This window comes from Egretta garzetta, unplaced genomic scaffold (genome assembly GCF_000687185.1).
Source record: "Egretta garzetta isolate BGI_Z169 unplaced genomic scaffold, ASM68718v1 scaffold715, whole genome shotgun sequence".
Taxonomy (NCBI): domain Eukaryota; kingdom Metazoa; phylum Chordata; class Aves; order Pelecaniformes; family Ardeidae; genus Egretta; species Egretta garzetta.
Window position 1 is genome coordinate 353,289 of NW_009259787.1, and position 21,183 is coordinate 374,471.

The window sequence follows — 21,183 nt, forward strand, 5'->3', positions numbered from 1 at the left end:
CTTGCACTGTGTGTCTGTTTTGTCTTCCTTTTAAGTCAGTTTCATGATACCAGGCATGTGTGTTTTCTTTTAAGATATCTCTTGGTTTATGTAGAACACCAGGTCATTTGTTTGAACAACTGTATGCATCAGGTTTGTTTCTAAGCAGTATAATTTTGGGGAAGCTTGAACTTTAGTTTGCTTATTGGGGGCAGGGGGGAAGCTGCAAATCGAACAGAATGTTGACTGCAACTTAAACATTATTGGTCAGAGTTAAGATATTTCCTGTAGGATTTTCAGGAATTAGAGTTGCAGAAGAGGTGAGAAATTTAAAATTCATGTGTCAAGACACTGTTTGGCCGTAGGAGTTTCTTTAACTGAATCTGTTTAAGCCATACTAATGTCTTTACTGCTTAACGTGTGCTTCAGGTATGACTTCCATAGCAGTACTTTTTTTTCCCTTTAGACATAAGCTGTAATAGAATTGGTCTAAGACAATCTTATCCAAAAACCATCCAAAGAACTACTTTGTTATGCCTTTTTATACTGTTGTGTTTTGAGTGATATTGCTGTATTAATCTGTTGGAGATGGGCGTGTGCAATATTCACGTCATTTCAAGTAACAAAGCTAACTCTGGTTGTTGGTGTCGTAGGTGAATTTGGGGTCTATTTTGTTTCTTTTTCTCAGTTAGAAAAGACAACAACTGGGAAAAGTTATTTGACAAATATCTTTATGGTACGAAACTTCTGATTTTTATTGCTTTTTTTTTTTTTATACTAGGGCTTGACAATTATTTACTGGAAACTATCTGCGTATCTTTTGTGGCAATCTTAGCAAGAAGCATTCATTTCAGCATGCTTAATGTTATTAATGACAGTGTAACTGTGGAAATAATTTTAAGCTGGGTTTTCCTGAAGCGTCAGACTTATTAAGGACGTATTTCTTTGAGTGGGACATATTTCTCTGAGTGATATTAGTCAAGTGCAGGATTCTCAACAACTTTTCATAAGAGCTAAGGAAGGAGGTTTGCAGTTGTGTGTTTGTCTGCACACACATGTGCACATGTGGGAGTGAAGGCTTTGTGTTTTGCTTTGGTTGTTATGTTTCTTGGCCTTGCTCTTTTCCCATCCTCACCTGCCCTTTCCATCATGTACTTTGCTAAAGGGTTTTTGCATTTAAAATCAGATGCTTCACAGCATTGTGAAATTCGGACTCTGATTTCATCTTGTAGCTGACAATAGTTCTTGCCTATGGAAGGAGAACTGTCAAAAGTTAAACGGCTTTTGTCTTGTGGGAGATTTTCAGTATCACTTGCTTAGTTTACTATATATGTCAATTTTATTTAACAATTAATTAAAATTGTCACTGTGGTTACTTCTGTCTCTATATGTGTAACGCACGATTGCTTGTTTATTATCTGTAGTAGGCTTTTTTATGCTGGGTTTACCACTACGTAACTTTTAAGCAGTCTGAGGCTTTATTTCATAAAAGAACTTTGCTGTACAGATATATTGAGTTCAGGTTACTACGCTGTTGTGGCCATAGTTTATTTTTGGTCCCAATAGAGGATAAGACTTCATAATTAAATTAAACTAATAGCTGAATAGAGGTGATCTTAAACTTGAACTGAAAATTGTTACAAACAGTGTTGCATTAAAATCTTGGTTTAACAGTAAATGATATCTTCAATGAAAGAATGATAATTCAAGTGATAGTCAAGTTCAAATCTGTGGCTAAAATGATCAGCTGGAAATTATTTGCTCTTAGAACTTCTCTAATTCTCTTGGAGTTTTAATGGATTTCTTTTTAATTTAAAATACATTTTTAAAGAGAATATAAAAGTGGTCACAAGTACACAAGGCATACTAGCAGGTCTGTTTTATTATTACATGTGGTTACAGCTGAGCAGTAGGCTTTTATTTTTCAAATTACTTTATAACATCTGGGTCACCAACATAAGATCAATTTGATTTCAGAGGAACATTTTTAAGTGTAATGGTGCTGCTAGACATCCTGACAAAGGCTTGCTTTCATCATCCAAGACACCAAAACCATTGCTGTCTGTTAGTTACCTAAATTAACCATGATATTTGGTATTACTGTGCCATTCTACAGTATAATTTCCATCAAATATGTCTAGTGTGACCTTCCAGTATCATCAGTAGAAGCTGGCAGGTTTAAATGTGCAAAGTTGAAAGATTACAGTTTAACGCTTGCCTGTTTGGTTTTAAGTTTAGGTTTTTTGACATAACTTTGAGTTAAAGCATATTGTGGCATATTATTTGAGCATATTAATTTTTAAATGAGAACTAGTTTTATTTCTTAAAGTCTTAGGCAAATAAGCAGTCACGAGCTTTTATGTATTGTATATTTAGACATACTTCATAATGCAGTGAGATTCATGTATTTATGAAGGAATATGAAGACAATTATTTCATTATTCTTGATTGTGATCACTGTCCATTTTGCCTACTTTTGCTATATCTAAATGGCAAGGGATACATTTTTCTTTATGTTACTTAAAGTTTCAGGAAGTAAAATGAAAGTAAGTTCTTTGTAATTGCATGTTTGTGAAATATATAACATTTAAATGAGTAATAATAGTATACTTCATAATGAACTGCTAAAATTATTTGCTCAAAATTAATTTACAGGACTACATGGATAATGGCAGGTGGGTTTTGGCTGTTGTAGCTCTAACCATCCAAAATTGGGTCATGTTATTGTGGGAATGCAGACATCCCTACTATTGTGACACAGTCTGGGCGCAGGTAATGAAGCCAGGCAAAGTAGGCAAGTTTTGCAACTGAGGCTTAATTCAGTTTTGGGAGACATCAATGTGAGAGAACTTTGATGTCCACATTTTTTTCTCTAGAGAACATACTGGCAACATTTTTCAAACTCATCTTAGGTGTTCATTTATCACTTGTCTTCCCACTGTTCTAGTATCCTGTTTGGACAGCATAGAAATGTTCTGAAGTGCTGTATTGTATCAGTAATAATTTTTAGACAGTGAAATGTGACTTCATTATGAGCTTGGGATTTACGTTAAGGTTGATGTTTATCTTTTGTCCTCATGAAAAATGTTGAGCTTGTTTTCAAAGACTTAGGAAGTACTCATACATTTTCCAAGAAATGTTTTTGCCTTTGGTTATTAACCATAAATGTTGCTATTGTTTTGTAAAGCAAATGCTCTTTTCTTACAGCAGAAAAATATTCTGTGTCCTTTGCATTCTCCTATTCTTCCCCTCCCAGTCTTGGAGGAAGAGGGCCTGCACAATTGACTGCTACTTTTTGGTTGATATTACATGAAAGCTGGTTTTGTTCTGTGTTTTAATTCTTATAAGTGGGGGGGACAATTGTGAAAAGAGTTAGATGAAAATGTAGGGTACTCTTCAGTGTAGCACATCTGTGCTGCTTGACATTTGTGAAGAAAGTATTATTTTCCATCATATAGCTTTTAATTGAAAAACTTTAATTTCTTTAATCAGTTATATCTTTTATTTTTATTGGCTCTGCCAGCTTAAAAAAAAAAGTCACATCTTACTGTCTTTATTCATGCAAACTGCAAATTAGCTTCAGTGGGAATTACACAGAAGAGCTGTGGGATGCTGTGTTGCAGTTTAGTTTGCTGCTGATACAAAGTAGCATGAGGCTGATGACTAAGGACAAGAGGATTGGGGTGTTCTGGTATAAATTTTTGTGGATACCCTGATTCTGACAAACATTAAGTAGAAAATACTGAAACGAACAGAAGCCTTATTCTCTGTTAATGTCTTCTGATTATTGAATCAATGTGTAGAGTGATTCAGGTCCATTTAGGCTTCTAGATTTCCTTGTCCCTAATATGAACATACGAGTCTAAATATAACTTAAAATGGTGGTCGAAAAGAGGGCGAAGTCAGTAGTTTTCCATCACCAGTAATTTGAAACAAAACCTACTGACTTAGTAAGTCAAATTCTGCGTTGTTGACATGTCTGTTTGCAAGAAGCATATTTAACAAATGGAAGTTAATGATTCTTGAGTTTAGTAACTTTCAGTGCAATCTTCTTGTACCTTGCTGGGGGATGGTTAAGTTCTGATCCCTATTCCAATGTCCACTGTATTCCTGTCAGTGAGTCCTGACAATGAGCAGTTGGGACTGCCAAGCAACTGGTGTTTTGGTTGTAAATGTTAGACTCGATCCTGTTTTGCCTACTCAACAAGGGATTGCATTTGTTTCTGTTTACGTGTGGGTGTCTGTAGATAGTGCTTTGTGTAGTGCACAGGTGCAGTGTGGTGGTTAAATAAATACTGCAGCCCTGCTTGGTGGTAGGGGCAAGTACAAGTTGTCAGCGGTCATAACTGGCTGTAATGGCAGATGGGTTCAGTTAGTTTGGGTGTACAGCAAGTCAGTGAACGGCCAAGCACAGAGCAAGCGTGTGTGCATGTCTTCGGGGGGAAGGAGAGTGGGAGGGATAAGGAGCCCAGCACGAGAGAAGATCTTAATTGGGACCAGGTGTAGTTGAACCATGAGCACAGATGTGATACAAATACTGTTATTTAATTGCTGTAATGATCAGCATAAAGTTAATTGTCAGTTCTGTATGTTCTAGTGAGTTGTCTGTGCTGTATTGTAACTGGGGCTAAGTGAGATACTATGGGCTCTCAGCCTGTACCTCTGGCACACGTACTTGTGGTTTGGAAGTAGTTCCTATGGGGAATGGCATGGCAGTCAAAGAAGTGCGCTTGAATAACGTGCATTATATTCCTAATAGGGAACCTGCCTTCTCTCTGTGCATCATGACTAGGTTTTCATTTCACTTTTGCTGCTGGTGGTTTCAGTGTTTAACTTTTGCTGGCAGCAAAGTTGCTTTAGAATCCCAAGTTTCCCATTATACAGCCCTTACGCAGCCTGGTAACTCTGACAGCAAGCAGTACTACATTACACTTTTTTCCTTCTTTCAGGACTTATTTGAAGAAAAGGGATTAATGTGAATAAATTTTGAATTATCAGAAGAAAAAACCCAACATTTACATAAAATCGATTTGGCAATTTGTTCTAAGATTCATGATTTACAGACATAGCATTGGTAATCCCTAATAAATAGAACTCTTAGTATGAAAGCAAGGATTATCCTCAATCATGCATCTAGTCTGTTGAAATTAAGACAAAACAAAAACTGGTGTAATGCAGTTTCTCTTTAGGAAATCAGCTGTGCATGTATGTATTTTTTTGCCCTTTTTGTACAAACTGATTATTGAAGATCAATCCCAACTTAAATTCTTCAGTATTATTAAAAAAAATATAAATATTATTGCTAAAATAAAAATGCCTGTCCTACTTCTGAAAATAAGTCAGATGTTAGTAGGCCTGGTAGAAGAACTAAACAGATTTTTTTTTTTTTTTAAGAGAAGATAAGGAGAACTGTATCATCGTGAAACTGTTGCTGCTGTCTCCTAGCTGGCCCTATGCTTGATAGTGAACATACAGCAAATATGAACTCTACCAGAGCTGAAATGAGGAAAGGTGACTTTTAGTAGGCTGTCTTCACTGTTCCCTGAACCTTAACGTTAGGGCGGTAAGAGATGGCAATAGACCAAGGCTTATAGCATCATCTCTTTCCCAGTTCTTGTTTGCATTTGTATTTATTTCCTTTGTTACTTCAGTGCTCTAGATCTACCATATGCACTACTTAAAAAAGGTGCATATTTTCATATTGTTGGATGAAATCTTGCACAATTGGTGGTTTGAATTATGGTAGTAGGCTACAGCAGCAGCTATTTTTTCATCAAAAGTTACATTTTACCTGATTTTAATCACAGTTGTTAGAACTGCCATGTTACTCCTAAGGGAAACAGAACAGTAACTTTTTAATTATTGAGTTTACTGGTAAATTTTGCCAGAGTAACAGCTCAATCTTATTTGCAACTGTCAGTTGAGCTATTGTGAAATAAGCTGCTCTACAACAGCTTCTAGCGTGGATGCTCTGATTCCAGAGAACGGTGCTGTAAATGAATGTGCTAAGTTAGAGAAAGGCAGTGTAAATATGACCATAGGGGAGGCATTTCGCAGAATAGTCTCGTGAGGACTGTAGATTACTGTTATATGTTTATGTGATTAGTAAGCCATCAGTCTTTTGAGGAAAAACCAAATCCAATAATCTGTGTTTGGCATTTAGCACACAGTGGGAGCTAGGTATACCTAGGAGTTCCTAGGTATTTTTCACAATATGGAAATTCTACAAGACAAACTGTACAGAATACTGTCAACATTGTCTAGGTAGACTTTACATTAAACCAGAAAGAAATACTGGCTGTTATAGTTACACATATTTGATGCCAAAATTTTCAAGCTGTTCCCTATACTTTTGTGTACTAACTTAAAATAGCAGGGTTGCTAATTTTTTTCCAGCTGCTGCCCCTTTGCCACCTTTCTGTTACTCACACTTGATGGTGGCAATTTAAAATGAGAAGCTGAGTTTATTCACTTTGCTACATTTGCCTTCATTGTTTTGTTCTAAGCTCTTCAGTAGTAAAATAGATTTTCATAATGATTTCTATTAAGGGAAGTGTCGCTTAACTAAAATACTTTCCTCCTTAAGAGAAGACATTTTCAGTACTCAAATCTGTGGTCAAGTTTGAATTGACAGCTTGTTTCTTAAGATGTTTCTAGTGCTACAGACATGGGGGATTGGATTCAATATTAAAATGTTGAAGGTGGCTTTTAATGTTTTTCAAACTAGTGAATCCCTGAGTTTGTGTACTTCTGGGAGGAGATGAGAGGTTAAATTCAGACTGTATTTGTCAAGACAATTAGTTCAGTGATCCAACAAGCCCACCTTTTAGCTGCAAAACATTGTGGTAAAGACATTATTTTGAGCTGCTTTATACTGAATTTCATTAGACCCTCCTATATGCTTTATGTAAGCCCCTTGGCATTTGTTTAGCTTGAATAATCATGAATAAAAGAGCTTAGAGTTGGCCTTAAAGTGCAGCTTCTGAAGTAGGAAAAAGAGGATTTGGATTGCCTTATGTACCCTGTTATGTTTCCCTTCTCCTTGGGACTAAACATTAATGTCTGAGCAAAACTACCATGGTGTCCTCCAGTTTGAAAGGGGAAGCCATTCTGTGCACAGTTCACTGGCTATTAGTATATGTTTCTGATACATCAAGAGTAAATATCTCTGGCTTTTGGGGTAGATGTAAGTATTTCCTTTGAAGGCTTACACTCACATAATAGTGTATATGTTGGTGCTAGGCTTTTCTCTTGAGAGAGATACATGTATACCTTTAAATACGTATTTACTTAGATATTTATGTGAGCATATATTTATTTATGTAAGCATGTACTTGGCTTTTAGGAACTAGGCTTACCAGGTCTTTGTGAAAGGAGATTTTTTTCTCAACTCATTCAGTATTGTTCACAGCATTAACACATCACTGAACAAATTGCCCTCTTGCATATGCTAATCCTGCACTTAAAAGAACTCATTGTAACACGTTTTAATGCTTTAGCTGGAATGGAGATGGAGATGGGAATCACAGGCATGTCAAATTGTCATGTGACTGAAAAATGTCTAAAATGCCTTTCTCTTTGGGTCAACAGTTTGTACTTAGCATAACTTAACATGAATGAAAGCAGTCCATGTAGTTTGAGGAAAAGATTAGTCTTTGCTTTTGTCTTTTGTGTGTGTGTGTTGGCCTCAGTTTTTTCAGATCAAGTCTGACTAAACAACACTTTAGTCTTAATTTCACACTGGTAGTGAATGTTATGCTGGAAGTAAAAATATTTGATCTTTGTTTGCAATACATTTGTTGAAGACATCCAACTGGAGTTTATCACAGCTAACAAATGATTGCTGCATAACCATATTTGGTAAATACTTGTTATTTTAAGAGTTAAAGGCAAGTTGCCATATATCTGTCCATGCCTGCAGGTAGCAGACATATCAAAGCCTCATCTATTTATGATGGTCTAGAAGTGAGCAATCAATCAGACTATATTTAGTAAGTGTCTCTTATTATATGGGATCTGTATTTTAAAAAAAAAAAAAAGTCATTGTTACCAGCTCATGAATAAACAGCAAGCCTGCTTCTCCTAAACAATAAATTCAGCTGAATTAATTAGTTCAATAGATGGTGACTGACAAGTGAACTAAACTTTTGATAAGTTGAACAATGAAAAGCCAAGCTTCTTAGAATGCATGAAGCTGTACATGTTTGCCTGGAGGACTTTGAGCTGAATTAAACGGAATGAAAGGCTATGTAGGTATCACACTTCTAAGGCATCTATCACATCCAATTTGAGTTTTTGAGCATATATGAAGAAATCTTGAAAGGAACTTTTGATTGACCTTGTTTTTTGTCTTTACAGAGTAATTCTCTGTTGGTCCCGGACAGTCTGCGAAGCACAGATAAACGCAGGAATGGCCCTGAATATACCAATGACATCAAAAAGAGAAAGGTGGATGATAAGGATTCCAGCCACTATGTAAGCAAATCTGTGTCAAAGAAATGATTAGTTTATTTGCACATACTGCGCTTGTATGAGGAGTAAAAGAGCTGTGAAGAACAAGGCAATGTGTTTCCTATCGCTGATATAGTACATGAATATATGTGCCAGAGATTCACCATTATTCATGTTGTGGGAAGAGTAGTGTCTCAATAGTTTGGACTATTGTCAAGTAATACTCAATAGGGAATAATGAGCCAGGGGTAGCTGTTTGGGATTCACAAGTGTTCTGGGACATTTCTCAGAGTTCCAGCAAGAGACCCTTTCTGGACTGCTCTAAAATCTGCAGGTTTGTTTGAAATGGAGGATTTGTTGATTTGGAGAGTTTTAGTGTGCTTTTCTGATACTAGCTATTACCATGTTGAGTAAAAATTACCACTGCGAATTGCATATGTTAGGAGGCTGCACCAACTTCCTGAAGTTTGCTTTTGGTTGATAGAGCAGTTTCAGCAGAAAGCAAATTGAAATGTAAAAAGTTTACAGTTTGTATTCTGCATTTTTGACTAGCTTGGTTGTTGCTTGGTTTCGAAGAGACACTTTAGTACAAGACTGTGGCATATGTAAACCTCAGAAGGTTCACAGACGCTTTCAACTTCAAGTCTAAATGCTCAGCCAAATCACCGTATGATACTTGAACAGGCTTTAGAGACTAGAACAGGTGTGAAAGAGTACTGAAAAGCAGAACTTAAACCTTTACAGAAGATACTGTTCTTTGACATAGCAATAATGTGGCAAATTGTCTGGTATAAACCAGAATCCAATCACTAATTATTTCCTTAGTACTGAAACCCAAGAGAAAATCAGGTGCCACTTTATTTCCTCAGTATTTGGTAGGGTAGTTTTGCTCCACTTGGACCCAGCATATCTCTGAGCAGCTATTGGGTATCCCTGGAGCTGCTGACAGTAGATGGGGTTACTCTCCTCTTCCTGTACATTATGGTGTTGTAGTACTGTTACGGTTTTGCAAGTTGTATTTCCACCACTTTCTCATAGTCTTGTTTTAATTACAGATGGGTTTGGCAAACTTCCCTGTGTTACCCCCTCAACTTTGAGGGCTTGATATTCTGTGAGCATTTTTTATTTTAAATATTTGAAGGTTAAGCATTCTTAAATTACATTTGATATTAAAAAAAAAGGAAGAAAAAGCTTAGCTTGCTTGTTTTTCTTGTATTTCTACTGGAGAGAAATGGAAAGGATATTATTGCACTGTAGAAGCAGTTTGTTTTAATCCACATTTTGAATGTGGGGTTCTGTTTGCTGTTTGCTTGAATTGGATTTTACAGATAAAGGCAGCATCAAAATAAAAAATTGAGCAAAACAATGATATTTGAAAGTTCCATATTTTTTCTAACCTGGAAGAAGTTCTTTCTTTCTAAAAGTCCCTGATTCTGCAAACACGGAGCTGTTGATTTCAAGCTCATTTTAGATGAGGCCCTTGCAGGAACAAGGAAGTACTGCTTTTGTCAGAAGGGAGATAGACGAGTTGTAGGACTTGTTGCTTTTGGAAATGAGAGGCAAAAACATAATTTTTTTTTTTTTTTCTTTTTGACTAAGTTTCATGTTAGGACCTGTATAGTTTAAACCTGTGGGTTTGTTAGTGAGGGGAATCTTCTAATACTGATAGTACCTATATGAGATGCCTTTGATAGTCCCAGTAAATTTCTATTTTTCAGTATGACAAGTGAGTGGAGTGTACTTAATCATTACTTGGCAGCTATTTTTGCCTTCCTCAGAGGCGATATTTCTGGTGGACAAGTGTCCCACCTACTGTGCTGGCACATACTCAAATACTTTCTAACCTATTCTTGCGAGCTCCCTGAGTGGCAAATAGAGGCACTGTTCTGTCTTCAGTGGCACTCTTGGGTGCCTAATATGTTTGTCATATTTCATGGAGCAATATTCAGCTGTTAAGCAGAAGGGAAGGGTTGAAAATACCTGTTAGGTTTTTTGGTTTTGGGGATTTTTTAAAAACACGTAAGGCTTGAAGTGAGAGGAAGGAACTGGTGTTTTACTTTCTGCCTGCCAGTGTTAAGTGTGATAGCCCCAGACACTTGGAAAGCAAGAGTTGGGGGGCAGTTTGAGCAATCTTTTATGTCTGATTTGTTTATCTAGAAACTTTTTAATGAAAAGTATTATTATTGGAAATGTCAAACTTGTCTGCATGAAAATTTTAAGTTTTTTCATTCACTTGATTTTTGTTGTTTGTTTGGTTTTGGTTTTGAGTCAAGACTTCATCTTCTGATTGAACCACCATGGTGCACTGTGGAAATCACTAGACCACTGTGTATCATAGAATGTGTCTGCTGGGGCATTCCAGCCCATTTTGGAGATAGGGACCAGGAGGCACTTGAAAAACAGCTATTGTGAGGCCCTAGAGCAGCTCAGGTGAAAAAAGATTTATGTGCAACAGTTAAACTGCAGCTTAACAGGCCACAATAAAACATTTTCATTTAGGAATGTCAAAGTATTTTGGTTTTGTTAGGCAGAAATGTTGAAATGTCTTGGCATTTCTGAAGCTTTTTCTTCCCCAGAACTTTCCATTTCAGAACTTTCCTTTCTGGAAAAGGAGAAAAATTGTCCTATTGCTTTGAGGAAGTTGATTCATCAACCAAATGCCAAAAAGCTCCAGTTTTCTGGAGATCTGTTGGTTTTTTTAGGTATGCACAAGCAGTAATTTCCATGAGATTAACATGTAAGATTAGCATATGAACAGAATGAGTTTTTCTTTTAGGAGTAGTGATAACACTGTTTATGATGGTAATAAGGAGAGGTTTTGGACCATCTTGCACTAATGGTGAGACCACCGCCTTTCGATTAGTTCTACCTTATTTGGGTTTTATAATTGAAGCAGAAATAAGGTGTTGTGTGCTTGTTTTCACTGCTTTCCCTATTGCTAATATATTAATGAAAGGTTGTTTGCTTTTTGTTTAGGAAAACCAAAAAAAATGTCTGAGTAGATGCGTAGTCTTTCTCTCTGGGCTCCTAATGTACTAATTGAAATGAACACTATATTTATTTATTTTTAATAGGACAGTGATGGGGACAAGAGTGACGATAACTTGGTTGTAGATGTATCCAATGAGGTAACTTTTTTCATTTTTGTAGTCTTCACATTTGCCCAAAGGCTAAAGGAAAAGTGCATTTAGATGTTAGAAGAAAAAGAATCCTGTGTGTGGATATGTTAAAATATTCACAACTTCTTTTTGTTGGTACTGCAGTTATTATGTTTTCCTCTGAGCTTTATCCAGCTGCCCTCTTCGCTTTTCCTTCTGCTGCTTTGTCCAAGCCTGTTCCCTCTGCAGTTATGTTCTGACACCTCACAGCTGCTCTGTAGTGGAGAGAGTTGTGGTGAGATGCAGGTGGAGGGCTGAGGTTTTCAAACTACTGTATTCAAATGAAAAAGGAAGGCAATATGTAACCATGTATTTCATAGTAGAAGTATTATTTAAAACATTCTTGGTACCTTAAAAATTACTCTTATTTTAACGTGCTATGTTAAAGACAGCATTTTCCAGAAATGTTTGGTTTTTAGAATGAAGTCAGCTGAAGTCAGAATGAAGTCAGTCAATTCATAAAATTTGCCGGAGGCTGTAGGTACATTTTTTCTCCAGGGCAGAGATTTAGCAGTGGCACCAAGGTGAAGGCATGGGCCTTCCCTTTTCTTCATCTTTTATCTCATGCAACAAAGAGATTGAGCAAGCCTGAACGTGGTAGTGAGGTTCTTCTGCTCTGTGAAAAGCACAGGGAGAGAAGCTGGCAAAAAAGTGTCTTCAGCAGCTCCAAGTGCCCAAATGATGTCAGCCAGGTAGAAAAATGGGTATCCAACAAGGGGTTTTAGCAATTCTTTCAGAAGCCCTGCTTACAACGAAGCTGCTCAATGCCCTGTTGTGAGAACTGCTTCCTCCCTGATGCTGTTCTCATGAGCCAAAGGAGCATGGAAAACCTGTAGAGCTCTGATGGCATTGTAGCTTGCTGGGCTGGTTATTTCAGCTTAAAGTAAATGCAGAGAGTACCTCTGGAAGAGAGAGTGATAATCACCTGCGAGGTGATTCCAGTTTTTCCTGTAGATTTAAGTAGCGAGGCAATTGCAGATGGTATTTAAGGAAGAAGTGACAGATGTGATGGCATATAAACCATGCATCTTTATCTATTCTTCTGAAGATAGAGATGAGAAAGGTTTGTACGGCCTAAAAGAGATTATTGAAATGTTTGTTGTCACTAGCAGTGCCTGGAGAATGTACATGGAAAAAACAGTGTAAATTTACTGCAGTTACTGTTGGTCTTTCTCGCTTTTAACACATGTTGTGTGCACTTGCCTTAGTTTGTACTTAGTTATACTTAGATTGCAAACTCTATGCTTGGAAGCAGTTTATGATTATGTGTAGTGTTAAAGTAAAACCAGATTACTATATTAACTTACTTTTGTCTCTAAATTGATGAAAGAATTTCAGCTTTTTTTTCTATAGGGATAATAAAATGTTTTGTCATTTGAACTTTCTGCTTAAATTATTCTAGTTTTTTTTTTTCCCATAGACTCCTTAGTGGTGTTTGTGTACCAACCCATGACACAGTTCTGTGCTGTTCTTCCCTTCCCATTGTTTTAGGATCCTTCTTCCCCAAGGGCAAGTCCCACTCATTCACCCCGTGAAAATGGTATAGATAAAACCCGACTGCTGAAGAAAGACGCCTCTAGCAGTCCAGCATCTACAGCCTCTTCAGGAAGCTCGGCTTCCCACAAATCCAAAGAAATGAGTTTGGTGGGTAGCAGTTTGTTGTCCAGATAAACATTCTTCTTTCTTGTAAAGTCTTAACTCTCCATTCTCCTGCAACTACTTGTGCAAGAAAGTAAATGGCTTTAAACATTTGAAGCTGAAATAGACCACCATTTTTCCAGACCTTTATAGTACTATTCAGCTTTCCTCCTCAGCAATATTTTCTGCTTCATTTTGATTTTTTGAATTTCTTAGGTTTCTGTCAAATGAGTTGCAAATTTATTACATAGTCGCTTAAGTATTGTTTAGTTTTTCTTCAGCAATAACTTATGGTTTAACATAGTCTGTGTATAGTCAGTAAGAAGTTCCCCAGGCTTTTGTTAAACTCTTCTAACGAAGCTGTTACTCTTTTAAAACTTTTCCTACAGTATCACTAATAATTTCATCAGATTCTCTGTAGCTTTTGTGTCAGAATTTTTTGATACTATCAACTATGGAGATATTTTGTTTTTATATTTAGGTTTGCTGTGTCCAGTAATAATTGAGACAGTAATGATTTCAAGCTAAAATAATTTGGTGATGCATACTGTATTGTCCTGAAAAAAAATTAGCTCAGGCTTTTTTTTTTTTCTGCATGCCAATGGAAGAAGGAAAAATAACTTTCTATGTTTTCTTTTCTTATTTTAATTCTGGCAGCAATCAAAAAGGTCAGTGTTTCTCTCTCACAAGTTAATGTTGTCAGCATTGCGTGGATTTATGAAAATTGGCTGAGGGACTAGGTAGTAGGTGCCCAGCATCCCAGCTGCTGTTGTGATAAATTGTATAATAAGGCCTGGATTAAAAATAATACTCATTTAATTTGTTTAATGATACCAGCATGAAAAAGCCAGCACGCCTGTTCTGAAATCCAGCACACCAACTCCTCGAAGTGATGTGCCAACCCCAGGCACTAGTGCAACTCCAGGACTTCGTCCAGGCCTTGGCAAACCTCCAACAATGGACCCTCTGGTTAACCAAGCTGGTAATGCATTACCTCACATGTTTTTATGGTTCCAAAACTAATCTTTTTTTACATATGTAGTTCTGTGCGAGTGTTAACTAAATGTATTGCTTTGTTCTTGATATCAAGAGAGGGCTTGATGAGAAGCAGATGTTGGGATTATCAAGAGTTTGAATATCTTTCTGTCTCTTATCCTTCTTTGTTTACTTTTGTCTTTATCTTTTTTGCAAATAATCCAGAGACTGAATGCAATATAAAAAGACTTCTCAGAAGTTTCTGGTACTTATTCTGAATACAATCTCTTCTCCAGCTCTTTGTCTGAGTCTACTAATATTTGCTGCAGTGTAAATCTTGACAAATGCAGGGGGAAGTTTGCTTTTGCTATTTAGGCTTGGTACAGCACAGTTGCTTCAGACATGAGCTGTGTAAACCATGTCTGTCAGCTTTACTGCTTAATTTGGCAAAGGAGAGATTAATGTAAACAGGGAAATATTACAGAAATGGAAATAGGTAATGCTAAAAGAGATTGTTAGAAGTAATCAGCAAGTTCAGACTTCAGTAGATCTTATTTACACTGAGTGAAAAGAAGTGGTGGTGGTGCTGATCAATTATGGCAATGTTATGTGTGAGAGAGGGGAAGGTTAGGTATTGTAGGGGGGAAAAGGGGCTTTTTTTCTTCCCTGTATGCAGGAATATGTAAATAAAACTACTTGATTTCATTATTCTGTAGCTGCAGGTTTGCGGACACCGTTGGCAGTACCAGGACCATACCCTGCCCCATTTGGAATGGTACCTCATGCTGGCATGAACGGAGAGTTAACCAGTCCGGGGGCAGCCTATGCCAGTCTGCACAATATGTCACCCCAGATGAGTGCTGCTGCTGCTGCAGCTGCTGTGGTTGCCTATGGAAGATCTCCTATGGTAGGCCATACATTGCATGCAATCTCAGTTGTGTGAGTTGTGGTTCACTGAGAAGAGCTACATGCTTTATTTAGCACTGTCGAATTCCCAAGTTATAACAGCGCCAGAGGCTTGACAGCTTCGCTGTGTGTTTCACTTTGCTGTGTGGCTGGAGAAACAAATTTGCACCTTGAAAACAAAGAATCTCAGTGTATTTATGTATGTTTCCTTTTTTCTTCACCTTCATCAGTGCTTTGACTGATTAATAAATGCCAAAAAAAATTATTTTCTGCTTTAAATGGAAAGGTAGTTCTGGTAGTTACAAAATATTTCATCGGTGCTGTGGACACCTGCTTTTGTCTTGCTGAAACAGATTTGTGTTCCGTACAGACATACCAAATTAATCTTGAAGCACATAGAAGTCTTCTTATCTATGTCTCTGTTCTTGTATTTTGTTTTTTGTGGAAATCAACATGAGATGTTGGTCAGTACATATCTTGGAGTTCTGTGATAAGGTGTGTTAAGAATAGTTGCTGTTGTGGGTGTAGTAAGTAAATGGAGCATAGTAGTTATAGCTGCTGTCAAGCAGAAAAACCTAGGGGCCTGATTCTGCAAACATGAGCTTGATAGCAACTTTATGAATAAGCAAACCTACCTGCTTGTAAATTTGCAAGATTGGACTTAAGCTTGTAATCTTCTCCTTATTGTAGGTACTGCTACTTTTTTCAAACTGGTAAATAGCGCTTTTATGTGAAAATGTGGAAATTCTAAATAGTATATGCCCTCCTTAAAGCAATAAGAATTTTAACTGGGGTATAGCATTCAGAAGAAAAACTAAGCCTGTTTGGTCCAGAATGTCTGTTTGGGTTGTTTGATGTACATATTTATTCAGGATATAAATGTTTAGTGGAATTGCAGTATGTAAAGAGAGCAGAGTATATTTAAGCTGCAGACTAATTTGTCTGCACCCTGTGGTGTCGCTCCACGAGAGATCTCTCAGTTGATATGTCCACGCAGTGGAGTGTGGAGCCGTGCAGAGATTCTAGCTGGGGCCTGAAGCTGCTTTCCAGCACCGTGCTGCTCCTGCATCGGTACAGGCTAGCTGTCGCAGAGCTGAAGAGCACTGGCGTGGCTACATGCCGACACACCACAGACTCCAGTTCCATCCAGGGCTAGCTCTGTGCAAAACCACAGGGGTATCTGTGTTATGCTGGGTGGTGTGAATGCATGATGTATATTATTGGTTTTCTATTTGTGTATGGATACTTCTAGCTGAAACATGCCTTGGGAAATCGTCTTGTTTTTCCCCCGCAATGAAGGGACATGCACTTACCTAATACTGTGGGTAAAAGCCACGTTTTGGTTAAATGCATACTATCTTGGGGGTGAAGAAAAGGGGCTTGTTGAATGAGAAATTGCAAGTGTGAGATTAATTCTTTTTTTTCACTGTCAGGTTGGCTTTGATCCTCCTCCTCACATGAGAGTACCTGGAATCCCTCCAAATCTAGCAGGGATTCCTGGGGGAAAACCGTAAGTAACTTTTAACATTTTGGTAGCATCTGCGATATCTAGAGAGAATAAAGTTACCATGTGTCAGTGAACAAAAATTCTAAAGGGGGTAGTGTCTGGTTGTTCTCAAGAGATTGTTTTAGGTTTCTGATAAGAGGTGCAGCATATAAATTCTCAAATGGTAGTTGTCATATTCCAGAACAGGTATGCATATGCCTATTTCCAAAGAAAAGCTGTTGAAGGTAAAATTCAAGGTTTTCTATTTCCTCCTTTCTGGGAGAAGTTAGAGGGACTACAGGCCGGTAGATAGCGGTATAATGGGCAGGATAAAAACATACTGAAACTAAACTTCATACTATATGGAGCACAAATGTGTAGCACAAAGTTGCAGACTCCTTGTCTGGCAGCTGTTTTATCAGGCATGAGAGTCTGCAACTGTTGATCACAGTGGACATCTGAAACAGTTACTTTAGCAAGTGACGCACACCTTGCATAATGGAGCAAGCTCTTTAAAACACTTGTGTGCAGCTGGAAAGCAAAAGAATGATGAAGCAGTTGTGCAGCAGATGGTGCATAGGTGTAGGATAACTTTCACAACAGGTTCTTTTTATTGAAAAGTTTCAATTGTTGATGAAGAGGTGATTAAATAAAATACTTCTGTGATGCGGTGGCTTATTGATGTTACAATAAAATAAATTCAACCAAAACCAGCATACCTGAAATTTTTCAGTAATTTGGCTTTGGTAGACTGTTGGGACTGAGTTTATCCATGTGCATGTATGACCTCTTAAAAAATGTGATTATTTTTTAAGTATTTCTGGCCAACTTGTCTATGCAGGTACAAACAGAGCATAGACTGCAGGTTGGACTGATCTGTTTTCTTGGAGAGAGTGGGGCAGAGAGAATGATAACAGCTTTTTCGACACTCTTAGAACCTTATCTTTGCCCCCACGCTTGGCACTCAGTCCTGTCTTCTCTTTCAACAGAAAGTTGCAGTGAGAGTAGTTTCTCTCTAGGTCCTTACCTAACTTTGAAACTCATGTTAACACTTTGCGCTTCTGTGCTGGATGTTCCTGTTGCATACTGTCTTCTTTAACAGTCTATGATGGCTTATTTTTTCCTTTTGCAGCTTCAGGACAAATTCAGAAAATATTACTGTTAGGATACTGTCTTAAGTTGTAAGACACACTGTGGTGAAAGTTACATACACTCATATTTCTGTTTGCTTTCATTTTGAACTCCTGTTAATAGCTAGTGATTGGTTGTAATGTCAGTCATGCAAACATCCTTTAAAGTACACCAGATTACTGGCAAAAAAGCCTGTATTTTCTTCTACTCTTTTTCCATAACAGTAGAAAACCATCAGACTTAGATTAGGAAAGCCATCCTGAATCTGTTTTCTTTGTTATCCACAATGCTTCTGAGAACAGACTTAGCTATCTGTTGGCAGCATGAGAAACCTGTTAAATCTTGGATTTACTTAAAGAAAAGTTGGTGGTATGTTGACAAGATTACTGAAGTGAGGGTCAGTGAGTTGGTGTTATGTATCAGATGGTGGTATATTTAAATTTAGTACCGTAAGGAACAGGCTTTGTTCTCAAAACTTTCTTTTATTAAGGGTCAGATTCATTCTTGCTGACTGTAGTAGAATTTGGCATACTTATAAACAATATTTTTGGAGATTGCATAATCTGGTGGCTGTAGGTTTTTACTTTTAAACAAGTATATTCGCAAGCTTTCAATGACTTATTCCATTGGTAATGCTTGGGAATATTTTATATTATAAGCTATGAAAACCTGTTTCTGTTCAGTCAGAAATTTTCTGTGGCTGAGTTCTAGTTGTTGCGCTTTTCAAGACACAAAAGTGGTGTGTGTATGCTGCTGTTCTTTGTATCCTGGTATTTCATAGCTGACTTCCAGTCCAGGGTTTTTTTTTTAATATTCTTTTATTTAGTGTTTTCAGCATTTTATTCACACTTCTTCATTGATACATACTCTCTATTCTTCATTTGATTTGATGTGTTCTGTAATTTTTTTTTTTTTTTTTTTTGTGGTCATGTTACTCAGACTGAGTCAGATTTTGCTTATCTTCATTGTAAGTGAAGCAAACCTAAAATTACATAAACTGATCTGTTATCATTCCATTGACAGCTTTAGAACGATCTCTTGTTTTAGTCTTGATTGGCTACAGCTAGCTAGATGCCATCTGCTACCTGCAGCATCTTTGGGTATCTCTTACCTACATTAGGCAGGTCTCCTGTATTTTCTGTGCAAAGTACGTGGGTTATATAATCATGCAAACTAGTGGGGTACTCCTGGTTTATTTTCAAAATCTGCCTTTTCCTGGAGTGCAATTAAGGTGCCACATTGAATTTGTTTTATGAGATGTGGAGTTTTAGTCTGAGACTTCTTACAAGTGGTACAGAGAATTTTCAGATTGAACTATTGAATCCCCAGCAATATGTGTATGCCCATGGCTGCACATTTTTATCAGTGGTTATGATGGGACTGTTTTTTTCACTCAGCCCTGCTTCCAAGAGAAAAGTTTCTTCTTTCCAAATGAATGACATTTCTGATAGCACCCAGTTTTCCTTAACCCCTATGTATTGTGAGATCTGTTGATGACTAGCTTGTTAGAAAAATTAGTAGCCTCCTAAGAACCCACTCCTACCTATCTCTCTGCTTTTATCAAGGGACTGCTGTCTGGAAAGTTTGTCTTTTGCTTGTCTTGTTTTGTAACTTGATTAAAAGTAAGTCTTTACTACTGTCTTTTTATGTTCCTGAATGTGAATTTTTCAGTTTTGCTCTTTGCAAAGTCTAACCTTGTTAGCAATGGTACAAATGTACTTGGGAAATTGGGTAGCAATCTAGAAAGGCAAAGTGTCTTCAGCAATTTCTTTGTTATACAAATGAGCTGGTCTTTGCATTTGGCAGCAGGTTGTGGGTTTGGGTTTTTTTTAATTACTTCCTATGAGGCTTTTTAGGTTTTTCATATTACTTTGGTATTTTGGTGTACACACATGTGCTCTCATATTAGTTGTTTCTCTCTTCAGCTGTTTAAAGTTCAGTAATTACTTTTATAGGCAAGGACGTGATATCTGTGTGTGTGTATGAGTGTGCATAAAACAAGTTTCCATATTCTTGGTTTCAAAGTTGATTCCCATCAGTAGATTATTCTTCTCTTAGCAGGTCTTCTGGTTTTGTTTTTTCTTTGTGTAGGGTGGTGGTAGTGTGGGTTTTTTTTTTTCCTTCCAGATTGCCTTGAGCCATTACCTAATCAATAATTATCTCTGTCTTAGGTTAGGGGCAGGAAATCAGTACTAGTTTTGGACACGGACATGTGGTGTCTGAGTCTTGGACTCTGTCATTTTGATACATTTGACTATGCCCTGGACTATAAGTTCTTGGTGTGTTGCTGTAATCATGTTTTCTGCTTTGCATAGCCTTCATAGCAAGGTACTTATTTAGCTTTTAGTCATCTATAGCTGCTAAATTAATGTTCTTGTGGATTTCTCCTTGATGTGAACCATACCTTCTAATAGTTAGATTGTGCACTGAATACTGATTTTGAAGCTCAGTGGTAGAGATTTCTGTCCACAGTATTGCTTCCCTGGCATCTAAAATTGTGAATTAATGGTAGCATTGAGGACAAATGTATTTCTCAGTATTTTTTTCAAATGTGGTTTTAATTGAAGCACAATGTGTTAGACACCAGAAAGAGCTGAAAATACATGTTTCTCATTTTAGTAGGAAAGGGAAGTTTCATGTGGTAAATGTTAACTCTTTCAACTTCTAGTTGACTTTTCTTTGTGTTTTTGGAAAGGAATGGTTTACTGTTCTGGAATTGCTTAAGGAAAAAAATAAAAAATTTCAACTCTCCTGATCTTCACACTTGCTCAGTGAATGTACAACGGGGAATATTTTAAAGGAAGGCTAATTTTATTATATTCTGGAATAACTTTTTTTTTTCCCCTTGTATCTCTGGGTAGAGTTATTTGATGACATGTACGAAGTTAAAGTTTTTGTTATTTCTGTAAAAGGACCTTTATCCTTCTTTCCTGGCATTTTGTCCTATATAATGAAACACCGTATTCATAACATACTCACTGTTCGTTGTGATAAATACAACTAAAAATAAGCTGGAGTACAAAGAAGAGCAGAAAGTAAAATGTACTCATCAGTAGAAGGAGCTGTCTGCTTTTGTATTTTGCAGTTTTGGGTATTTTTGTGCAAGTTAAGGAATTCTGTTTGAATTGGAGGGATGAAGAGGAAGGTTTTTTTTTTTTTTAAGACACTGTACTTGTAAGTAGGCAGGAATAGCATACGTTATGGTACTCTGAACACTTAAAGTAGCTGGAAGTTAGGTAGTTGAGTTGATTTGCCATGTTCTTGAGCAGTGAATTAATTATTCTGAACTCTCCCCAGCATGTCAGATGATACTTACTTATTATATACTTATTTGGAAATAATAGGGCCGTAATTACCAGATTTAAGCTGAGAAACTGGGTTGTATTAGTATCACCTACTATGTTGTGATGTATACGAACGCTGCAGGTTCTCAGTGCTGCTTTGACACAGATGAGAATT

At 37.1% G+C, this 21,183-nt stretch overlaps 1 protein-coding gene across 1 annotated transcript in view; it reads left to right on the forward strand.

Annotated features, from left to right (window-relative positions):
- LOC104126930 (TLE family member 1, transcriptional corepressor) overlaps window positions 1-21,183 on the forward strand; it is a 71,180-nt gene that overhangs the window by 40,345 nt on the left and 9,652 nt on the right. The window contains exons 6-12 of the mRNA XM_035895033.1: window positions 2,761-2,769; window positions 8,340-8,454; window positions 11,505-11,558; window positions 13,080-13,232; window positions 14,064-14,208; window positions 14,918-15,108; window positions 16,541-16,617. Coding sequence (XP_035750926.1) covers window positions 2,761-2,769; window positions 8,340-8,454; window positions 11,505-11,558; window positions 13,080-13,232; window positions 14,064-14,208; window positions 14,918-15,108; window positions 16,541-16,617 — 744 coding nt within the window. The remainder of the gene's footprint in view (window positions 1-2,760; window positions 2,770-8,339; window positions 8,455-11,504; window positions 11,559-13,079; window positions 13,233-14,063; window positions 14,209-14,917; window positions 15,109-16,540; window positions 16,618-21,183) is intronic.